Source organism: Electrophorus electricus, chromosome 12, assembly GCF_013358815.1.
Source record: "Electrophorus electricus isolate fEleEle1 chromosome 12, fEleEle1.pri, whole genome shotgun sequence".
In the NCBI taxonomy this organism is placed as follows: domain Eukaryota; kingdom Metazoa; phylum Chordata; class Actinopteri; order Gymnotiformes; family Gymnotidae; genus Electrophorus; species Electrophorus electricus.
This window is the reverse complement of record NC_049546.1, coordinates 3,862,213-3,873,445: the sequence shown is the minus strand read 5'-3', so window position 1 is coordinate 3,873,445 and position 11,233 is coordinate 3,862,213. Positions and strand designations below refer to the sequence as shown.

The following is an 11,233-nucleotide window of genomic DNA, read 5'->3' as shown; positions in this document are numbered from 1 at the left end:
ATTCTCAAGTCAGAAGCTATAAAGTTGTTATTCTCCAGTTGTAGCAGCGGCTCTCCGAAGTTGCCCTTTGGGCTGCACTGCTGCACTGCAAACGCTACTATGTAAAAGACGTTATTTTGGATGGATGTCATGCGTATATTATTATTATTATTATTATTATTATTATTATTATTATTGGGAACATGAACAGCTTCGGTATTCCGTTTGGATTGCCCAGACTGCACGTTAACGCATAATGCTTTACGTCATTTGGAACGCTTCGCGGTTGGCTGTTCCGTGGACTATGACGTCAGAGCAAGTGTTTTCGCCACGCTCTCTTCGTGTGTGATCGGGTTTTACTCCTCGGCTGTTTCCGCGTAAATAAACGCCTCCCCCCGCCACCCCCCACCCCCACCCCCCGCCCAACTTTAATCCGAGCCGTGCTGCGTTGTTTGGGGGACAGTCCGAAGATGGCGACGGCTCCGCTGTATTGCGTCTGCCGGCAGCCATACGATGTGAGCCGGTTTATGATAGAATGCGATATTTGTAAGGATTGGTTTCATGGCAGGTAAGGGAATAACCTGTTTTCGAGTGACACATCGGGCAAAATGGGGAGAAAAACCCCCATTATGCTCGCTTCATGTGCTCGTTAAACCATTGCACTTAGCCTGTGTGCACGGAGCGCAGCTTGCTCGTTCCAGCTGAGACGATTTCATGGGCATCGTTGTTATGATCCGTACTGACTAAACGGCTCTTGGTACGTCCACTCTTTAAAAGCTAGCTGGCATTACGTAGCTGCGGTTGTTTGTCCGATGTTTTGTTTGTTACTTTGACATATTTACGCCTGGTAGTTTTTTCTGGGTCTTTAAAAGAACCAGACAGACTAGGCAAAACGGGCACTCGCCTTGCATTCCTAGCTAACTTGCTAACATAACCCAGTTGCTAGCGTTGTACCTTAAAAACATCCATCCAAATTTCACGTGTAGTTTGTGTTGTAGATAACCAACGTCAATTAAAACACGTGTAATTTTACATTAAACGTACCACCAGTGGCCATTGACTGACTCCGAGTTCTTGTAAAGTTTTTCCATTAAGAACTTAACAGGAGGTGATGGATTTGGGAAGTTATACCAGCGGTGCATTTATATCGGCAGAGGCGGTAGTATATCTGGTATATGTTTAGTAGATAACAGCTATGATATTTCTGTCATGAAACTTTATTTTTTTTAAATGTGTATACCAATTATGGAATCTTGGATATTAGCTTTGTCTTGGTGTCGCTGCCAAAAACACTGAAGGGCGATAAAGTTATTGGTGTTGCAGGTGACTTTCGAGCATAGTGAATTGCATGTTCTTGGTAAAACTGTGCGGTTCTTAATTTTTAATCTGGTACAAATAAATAGCAAGGTCGTCCTTGATTGCTAATTCTGCTCTTCGCTAATTTATAAATATGATATACTGATATATTATATGAACGTAGCCTTACGTGTATATTGATATCATTGCGGGAGCAAAGCGGTCAAAGAAAGGACCAGCTAATTTGGGCGAGAAGTGAGGAGAGGATACTAAACAAAGACCAGCGCTTTATTTCACGAATCGAGTTTCTCCTTTTCTCCGCATGACATCTTTTAGTACGCATCTTGCACAATATCCACCTTTTATTAAATTTCCTGACGTTTACTTGTCTTTAATATCAAGAAGGCCGTCTCTTTCGTGAAATAATGGAGCTTTTGCCCCGAGTGTTTGGTATTTTGATTGGCAGCGGGGGTCGTACATTTAAATACCCCTTTTTGCAAATATAGGCACGTGGTGGGAGCCGCCCAGTGGCTGATGAAGCCCCGCCTCTTAAAGGGCTTCGCGTCTACTTGACGTGCCGTTTACAAGTTTTTGTGTAACATTACAAGAATAAGAAACCTTATTCTGACAGTCCGTGTTGTTTGCGCGATACCTTTACTCCCGATATATGGTCTATGACTTAGTTCTCACTGTTCAGGTTTGTGTCGTTCGTCAGTTCCTTTCTTTCCAGCTTGTTTTAATGTACAGAATTGCTGCATGTCACTGGTAGAATGGGGCTGGCCTGTGTTCAGACCCACTCCGGAGGGAGTAAGAGTGTGGGAGTGAGTACAGATAATAACCCACTGTACTATTCACACCTGCCATGGATGTGTTGCCTAATATTGGCCTAATGGCAACTGTGTGTGTATGAGTGAGAGAATTAGATTAAGTCTTTATCAAGATTGTCTTTATCACGTTCACTGGGATATTTTTTGGTTTTTCTTCCTTTTGTAATAGTATATTCTTTAATATACTACTATTCACAGTCCAAGTTTGATACATTGTCAAGGTGTACCACATGTCTGTTGTATAATGTATGCTGTGTGTGTGTGTGTGTGTGTGTGTGTGTGTGTGTGTGTGTGTGTGTGTGTGTGTGTGTGGATGGAAAAGAAAAGAAAGATTGATGGAGGCTCCGTTAGCCATGGGCAAGTTCAAAGCCCCATCCGTCAATGTCTCTCAATGATGAGAAGTCAGAAGGGAGATGGATGGTCTCTGTATTTCTACCCAAATATTTGCATGGTTTCGTCCACTGGCAAATATGGCCCACTTCTTTCTGACTGAATATGAAATTAGATTTTTCTGAACATTTTTATGTGGTGTGCAACTCTGCATAGAATAGAAACATGTAATTCCTTGATTCAGTGAGCAGCTTTCCTGCATGGTTCCTTAAACCACTGTACTGTACAATGTGGTCACAAACAGGCCTTCATTTAAGAGCCTCTTTCTTCACTTGGAAGTAAATGGAATACCATACAGTTAGTGGCTCATGCAAATAGGAAATTACTAACAAAACAGTTTCAGGTTCCAGTTCCAGGTCCAGTGTAGTACATTTACCTTTCTGCCTAGAGCTCCAGAAGATGTGCTCTGTTCCTCTCATGTTTAAAAGCTATAGCAGCACATGTTCAGCTCTCCCGGGCATGACACCGGCCTGTAAGGTGGTATACACAGTGCACCTATAGGGCTGGTACAGCCTATTCCTTCCCTCGCAAAAAGCAAGTGACCGACTGAACTTCTAGCTTGCGTCTGCAGTACGTGATGGAGACAGCACTTGATCTTGCATTCCAACTGTATGATGTATGATGTACTGTACACTGTAGTTATACAAGGTATACCCATTGGAAATGATGTTTGGCTTAAATCATCAGCTATTGACTTCCGGCGGATGCTTGGGCTCATGTCTGTCTGGATTTAGCGTAATAACAATGAAGCATTACAAATGCAGCATATCAAATGCTCTACTTTTTATCCAGAAGAAGCCTTTCTTAGTTTACATGGCTGATCTGGGAGTATGAAAGGTAAAGCCTAAGTTAAGTTTCCTGCAATCAAGGGCACGTCTGATTTTAAATGATGACAGCAACTTATGTCTCAAAGCTGAAGGCCCCAGAGTAGATGTGACCGCTGTGTACCTTTTGCGCTGCACGAGACAGCATGGCCTGGGGCAGTGTGTGGGCTGGATATATGGCCTGCCCACAGAGGCCACGTGAGCACAGCATGGTGGCCGCTGTAGGAAGCTGCCAACCACAGACGGGGTGATGGTCCCTCACTCGCTGCAGCCTATTTCCTCTGCAGTGCTTCCTGTGCTCATTACCCCGAACAACTCGAACATCCTCGGCCACCAGAGGTGGAGGATGGGTGGAAAGCCTCCGTTCATCTTCACCTGCCTTTATTTATCACGCCAGTCTTCCTGCTAGCCCGCTGTCTGCTGAGTGAGCACTCTTTGTGCGCTGCTTCCTCCACGGCTTCCCTCAACAAAGCTGTATTTAGCCCATAGTGGCAGCCCATACATCAAAATGCATGGTATCCGGGTGCACGTCTGGCCTACTTTTCTGGTAAGACTGCTGATGGATGCGCCTCTGAGGTCATTGTCAGGTTCCGTTTGGCCTTCTTACTCGGATTTCACAGCTTCTTGCAAGACAACAGAAACCTTACACCTTCTGCTCAAACAACGCTCCTGTTTGTTTGAGTCGAGCTCCAGAGCTGACCTTGGTCCCTGTGACTCGGGTGTGTGTGTGTGTGTGTGTGTGTGGTGATGGTGAAGGAACGTCTCATAGACAGTCAGGAATTCGCAGCATATGTAGCAAGCCCATCTTAGCTTGTTTAGGGTTAAACACAGGCCATGTCAAGTTGAGTGTGTTTTTTGCCTGCTATGGTATTTTAACTACACACAAACCTATGTGGGTACGAGAGTGCCTAGCTTAATGTATGGGTGTGGGGAGAGAGCTATAGCCGACGCGCTGAGAATTCTGCCTCTACGCCTGCTGTAACTATGGAGACACATTTCTTCTCCTCTCGATCTAGGTGAACTGTTGAATAGATCTATAGGAGAGCAGTTGCTTGAAGTGCTTTTACTGCTTGAGTTATAGCCCTTCAGGAGCAGTCCTGGGGGCAGACAGCCTCAGGAGAGCACTTTTGAGAACGACACAAAGTTTGTCCTGCCCGAGGAAGGTTTGTCCACTTCACTGACCTGCGGGGAACCCTGCCACTTGAATTCTCTGTGTCCACCATCAGAAATTTGCTGACCATCACGCTCTTATCCGGCAGAGCGGCGGTAAGGGAGATAGACGTATCCTTTCATTGTTCTGCCCAGACTCAGTCCTTCACAGAGTCCATCAAACAAGCTCCCCTCCAATACTCTGACCGACGACAGACACTGCAGAAAAGGGACAGTGGATCAGAGGATGAAAAGGCAGCAGGGATTGGGAGGAAAACTTGGGCAGCAGGGCAGGATTCTGCTGTCTCTCCAGAGTTGCTTTTTAGTTCATTGGCTAATCGTTGTTTACATGTGGAGGGCTCCAAATCTGTTGTCTTTTGGAAGGCTGAAATGATGCTTCCTCCTAGCATGAACACACTCCACTGTGTTCTCAAAACTCTTAAAGCTCTTTAAAGAGACACAAGCCCGAAATCAGACTTGTTTGCTGTGTTTTTGTTGTGGTTGTCGTCGTCACTGTCATTGCGGCTAAATTCCTGAGAACAGCTTACATTCTCACAACTAAGCACCACTTCAAGTGTGTGTGTGTGTGTGCATATTATTTATTTATTTATTTATTTATTTATTTATAAGATTTTATATATAATAATAATAATAATAATAATAATAATAATAATAATATTTATGATATAATTTTTATATATAAGATTTTATTATATATATGGTCGCTAAAGCATCCACCTTCTGATTCCCAGTGCTTCAATAACCATGACTGTAAATATCTACTACTTCACATGCAATCCCAGTGCAACATTTGCTAAAGGATCAACAATAAAGGAATTTAGCAAACTAATCATATGCTTTCTGCGTTGCTCTGTTTTGTAGTCAGGCATCTCCTGATCGAAGGCTAGATCGTTACAATTGTCACGAGGGCTGTCCCTGTTGTTTTTTTGGGGGGGGGTTTATTTTTATTTTTTTTTATTTTTTTGGGGTGTAGAATGGCAGCATACATGTAACTGCGCCAAAGGTACCTGGCGCACACCCGGACGCAGCTCTGGCTTGTTGGCGCATACTTTTCTGGTGCTACTCTGTGATTTGGCTGCCTCTCTGTCTCCTGGTGAGCCTGCACCTCTTCCATTGTGCTTCGCTGACACACTTTCCAAGTGTGTTGCGTCATTCTGCCTGACGGAGTGTATTTGTAGTGGCAGCCGCCCCGGCGGCTCGCGCATACAACCTGAGCCCGATGTGCCGAAAAGCCCGCGGCTGCTCCGTCACCTGAGCTGTGAGACACGGTGCTGAGATATAAGTTCTGTCTCCTCATTCTGACGTGCTGTGCGGCAGGGCTGTCGGAGCCTTGCGCCCTGCCAGACTTGCTTGCGCGCCCTTTGCGCACTGGATGTTACCCATGCTGATTTATTTTCTCACACTCCGCGTGAGCATTCGGCACGTGAGCCAACGTTTTCCGGCCACCCACGTTCTCCCAGCCGGGCGCCGCCGCTATGCACAGTCAGATCTGTCCTCAGTCCAGAGCACTGGCAGCGTGATATAAGCATCACTGTGACTCACTTCCTCTGTTTTTTGGGGGTTTTTTGCCCGTCACAATGAGGGCACTTATTGTTAATTCACTTGGCAAGCTCAGAGAGAGGGTGGGAGGGAGAGACTGTTCCTAAGAATTTGCAGCTAGCAGACGAGGGAAAGGAAAGGAAAGGTGTTCGTCCAAGATGTGCTGCGTGTCCTCGTTTTAACGTTTTAACGTTTCACAGTTGAGCCGAGCTCGCTTTAGAGGACTCTGCAGATTTTTTCACTCCCTGGACACATCATGTGCTCTACCATCCCCCTTTCTTTAACCATCCCAACACACACACACACAATCCCACCCTGCTCTGCCTGGTGGGAGGGCTGGGACAAAGCTTTGATGTGGACACCTCTGCCACTTCCAGGACACCAATATTTACAAGCCAACTTGCGTCACATGTCCTACACCACCCCCACCCGCTCTGTTTCTGTGCCCTGGAGCAAACCCAGATATAACCCTACATCTGGAGGCCCGACCAACGCAGGCCTGCATGCCTGTATGCCTGTAAGCGGAACCGAAGCTGACCCTGCCTGGGGTCACTCACAGGTCGTGAGAGCCTGCTTCCAAACAGCCCTCTGCGTCTCACACCTGGACTGTGAAACATGAAGGCTGCAGCTATGGGCTGGTATTTAATGTCCCTGGAATGGCACATGTGTGCTCACCAGGTCTGTAGGTACCAATACCCGAGATGCCTTTAGAAATATGCTTTCAAGGATTTTTCTTAATTTGCTAACAATGGTGTGCCAGGTTATTTAGGGTTACTGTATATTCAAAAAAGAAGGTGGGACAGGGCCACATGTATGTAACCACCTTTAACAAATGTATTTACTAGACTTACAGGACCAATAGCGATTGTCTGTATGGCCAGGCATCTTATCTTATTCCTTATTCAAAGCAGATGTGCAGGGAATCTAGTCTAATACAGATCTGGAATCATACAGTTCTAGTCTAATACACAAACTCTGGTTAGTTCACATCTACAATTCTGTCAGATTTGTTTTAATTTCTGTTTTATTAGGCTCATAAGACTAAAGGTGTGAGCGTAAGGATTTATGTCAAATTATTTTGTCATTCTGAGCTCTGTGTTTGGGCATTTTTAGGTTTTGTGATGGCACCATACAAAAGATTTATATAGAAGAAAAACTTCCAAGTGTCCTCTCTGGCCAATTGCTGCTGTGAAGCAACTACACACACATCCTGAGTAGCAGTCTGACCAGTGGCACTGTCATGTCCAGGATCTACCAACTGTGGGGTGTGGGAAGGCGGGGCCTGTATAGCAGTTGGAGTTATGCAAAAACAGCTGCATGGTGTATGTGACCGTGGAAAGCAAAACAAAAGGACAACCAAATCCCAGACACTTTTTTTTAGGTCCCAATAAGAGGAAATATGGTCACTTAGTTCCTGTTGGTGTCGGTTCATAACATAATTGCTTTTTTTCATTTATTAAAAGTATTTAATGTCTTTGAAGTATTACTAACCTCCTTCAGTCAGAATTCATGTCTTTGAAGTCTTAATAACCCCCTTCGTTAGCACTTTCCAAACCGTTGAGACAAATCTTTTAAGAGTACGTTATTTTTCTGCAGATTTATGCAGCTTTGCTCAGATTTAATGAACAAATCAGCATTTTACAGCATAGGACAGCTTTTTCTTTTCCAGACTTGGACTTTAGTCATTCATGCTTTTATTTCATCTTGTATGTCTTTCTTAGCTTATTTGCAGTTCGTCTAGACTGTAGCTACTAGTCTGACTAAAAGACTAAAAGTCACATTTTAGTGCCTAAGACCTAAAACACATTTTTATACAGTTGCATCTTGATGAATGTGAATTGCGTGATTTGTGTTTTTGTTATTATATATGTAGCTTCTTGCCAACTACTCTGTACAGCACTTTGCTTACTGTGCTTTACTTAAGTATACTTACTTTCTTCATGAGTGACATGTTGGACATGCGCGATATGACCACCTGGAACTATCTGGATGCCTCTGGAAATGGCAGTGCTTCTAAACCGATCAAATGTTGTTCCAGCTGTGTTCAGGTTGAGGAGCACCACGCTGTGGACATTGATGTCTATCACTGTCCCAACTGTGAAGTGGCGCATGGACCCTCCTTGAGTAAGTCTCTTCTCTTCTCCTCTTGCACAAAGCTTTATTGATTTACTCCATTTGATTTACGCACCTGGACTTGCCCTCCCCCTGAGAGGCAGGGCCGTATTAGGCTAATTAAAACAATATAATGTTTGGGCGGAGATTAAAAACAACCCTCGTTGGGCTGGAAGGAAACGATGGTTTATGACCCCTTTGAACCCCTCCGCTAAACCAGTCCCATCGTAACGCAAACAGCAAACACCCGTGGCGCCCTGACCACTGACATCTATGACTGGCATCCACCGGCCTCCCTTACCCACCGAAACCTAACGGGGCAGGTCCTGCACCAGAAGAGTCAGGTGAAGTGGGAGAGGTTCGGCCCTCCAGCAGAGCTGAAGGGCCTTTGTCTGAATTCACAGTGAAGAAGAGGAACAACTGGCACAGGCACGACTACACAGAGGCGGACGATGGTGGCAGGCCAGTGCAGGCGGGAACGCGCGTCTTCGTGCGGGAGCTGCAGGACAAGGCCTTTGCCAGGTGTGTGGACCCCCCACACACACACACACACACACCTCTTAGCATGTCTCAGGAAGCCAGAGCCAGCCTGGGGTGAATCCTGTGATGGGTGCCTTGAAGCTCCCAGAGTTTGATGGTAACACATTAATGAGTTTAAAGAGCCAAGCAAAACATTCTAGCTATCGTAATGATTTTCGTTACGTGCCGTTACGAGACCATTAAAAGAAAGCATCATTATGTACAGCTGACTGTTGGAAGTACCTATTAGAAATGAATCCTTCCCATAATATAGCATGTTCTGACATGTTTTATATGTCGTGTGTGTGTGTGTGTGTGTGTCTGTCCGTCCGTCCTTGCACGGGTGCTCCCACTCGGCAGTGCGGAGGAGATCCTGCTGTGGATGCAGGGGAGCCAGGTCACGCAGCGCTACCTGGAGCGCCACGGCTTCCGTTACCCCATCGGCGTGGCCCACGCGGAGGGTCTCGGCCTCCGCCTGCCCCCGTCCCACTTCTCTGTCAAGGACGTGGAGCGATACGTCGGTAAGGAGGAGCATGTGGGCCGGTTTAGGGGGAAGGGGAGAGAACATTCCAGCTTGGTCCAGCTGTGTCCATAGGCTCTTTTAGCGCTTCTTGTAGACATCATCTTCACACCCTTTAATGCTAGCACCCCGTGTTCATCAGTACTCATCCACGCTGGGCGTTGTTACTGGCCTTTGAGCAGGTTAAAGCCTTTATTTTTTATCAGTGCTGCATAAGTGTAATGGAAAACTATTAGAGTGCAGTCACACTAGTAGAGTGTGACTGCTGGGAACAGAATGGGCCGAAAGCCCTTAGGGAGCCTTAATAAAGTTTGAATGAAATTGGTGCGCTGTCAAACGCGTGTGTGGCTCACGGCAGACCGCAGGGCCCTCACCTCTCTTGCCTGTTGAAAGCAGCCGAAGGCGTCTTGTATTTATAGCAGCAGCTCATGCGTATGACCTGAGCCCAGCATCCCGGACGATGTCCTAAAAAGCTCTGCGGCTGTGTAGTCACCTGGGCTGGGAGACACGGTGCTAAGATTTAAAAGCTTTCTGTTGTCCAGTCTTCGATGTAGGCTGGAACCAGTTCTGATCAAACCCAAGTGTCTGTTCGTAAACACACTTGGCCTCTCAGTTTGGTACAGTGAAGTCATGGGGGCAAATGCCGTTTAACCCCCTTTTTAGCATGAGATTCTAGAATTTGTTCTAGAATTCGCCTGTGATTTGTTACGGACTTATGTTAAAGTTTTACGTCATTCCAGTCACCTAATGCTGGGGCTAAACAGCTGATGTAGTAGAGGGGTGTTGGGACTGTGTAATGACAGAGCAGCACCTGGTACTGCTCACAGTATCCTGGCCATGTGCGCCAAGAGCCAGCTGTCGCGTGGATGAAGCGTTGTGTTTCGGTGATCTCTAAACATTCCAATTTCCATTTAGTTCCTTCGCGCTCTCTCTCTCTTTTGAATACCTTTTATAAAAGATATTTACGTCCCGTGGGAACGGTCAGAATTCTTTTGTTTTATTAGAACAAATTCTTTGAACTATTAGAAACCACAAGAAAAAGCATTTTGAAGAACAATATAGTTTTAAGCATGACATGCTCAACAAAACAGCATGCAGCCTGTATCTGACATCTGTCTTTTCATGTTAAAAGGTCACCGGAAGTGCCCGGTTAGCATCGCCTGCTGAGCGAATGTAAACTTTTCACATGTTGAAGATATTGCGTCTGCTTGCGTTAAGCCCCTGCCTCTGTGTCCGTAACGCGCTCCCGGATGGCTCGGCTCAGTCCCTTCCCTGAGCAGTTAGGCTGTCCGGACCACGCACCGCCAGCATCCACCTCGGTGACCTTTTTCCACACGGCTGTTTGCTCCCAAGTGACGAGCCACATTCTCCACCTGCTCTATGAAACGCCACGTCTGTGGTGCGCTGCTTTTCTGATGTGTGGTTTAAAGATATTTGAAAGTCAGTCCTCTGTGCCAGATGTTGACAGTGAAAGGGGTATTTGTGTAGCTGTCTGGTTGGAAGAATGTGTGTGTGTGTGTGTGTGTGTGTGTGTGTGTGTGTGTGTGTGTGTGTGTGTGTGTGTGTGTGTGTGTGTGTGTGTGTGTGTGTGTGTGTGTGTGTGTGTGTGTGTGTGTGTGTGTGTGGAAAATGTACTGAGCTAGGAGAATTTTGAGATATATTTATACATTCATTACAGTTTTTTTTTCATCATTACATATAGCGACTTGGCTCATAAACTAGAAATCAAATCTTGGATTTATTTTCTAAATAATATTCATGTATTGCTCTGCAATAAAATAAAGGCTTTGATGCACACACAACTCGATATGAGAAATAAATGAGAGTAAATTTGCCTGAAGCCTGGCCATCTGCAGCGTAGAACTGTAAACAACTCTGCGCAGAGCAGCTGTCCTGTGCTGTCTTCCTGGGTGGGCTCTGCTCACAGCACATATCTCTGACATGCTTGAGTTGTTGGTTGCCAGCTGTCTGGTGCATTTGCACTGCAGGTGTTTCAGCCCCTCCCACCTGCGGAGTCATGCACTGATGTCACAAAGGGGCCACCCTCACTGGAGTTT

At 45.8% G+C, this 11,233-nt stretch overlaps 1 protein-coding gene across 1 annotated transcript in view; it reads left to right on the top strand.

The window, feature by feature from the left end:
• The first annotated feature begins 449 nt into the window (after positions 1-449).
• kdm7ab (lysine (K)-specific demethylase 7Ab) overlaps positions 450-11,233 on the top strand; it is a 25,116-nt gene continuing 14,332 nt past the window's right edge. The window contains exons 1-4 of the mRNA XM_035532315.1: positions 450-547; positions 8,064-8,149; positions 8,542-8,659; positions 9,017-9,177. Of these exons, the coding sequence (XP_035388208.1) occupies positions 450-547; positions 8,064-8,149; positions 8,542-8,659; positions 9,017-9,177 (463 nt within the window). The remainder of the gene's footprint in view (positions 548-8,063; positions 8,150-8,541; positions 8,660-9,016; positions 9,178-11,233) is intronic.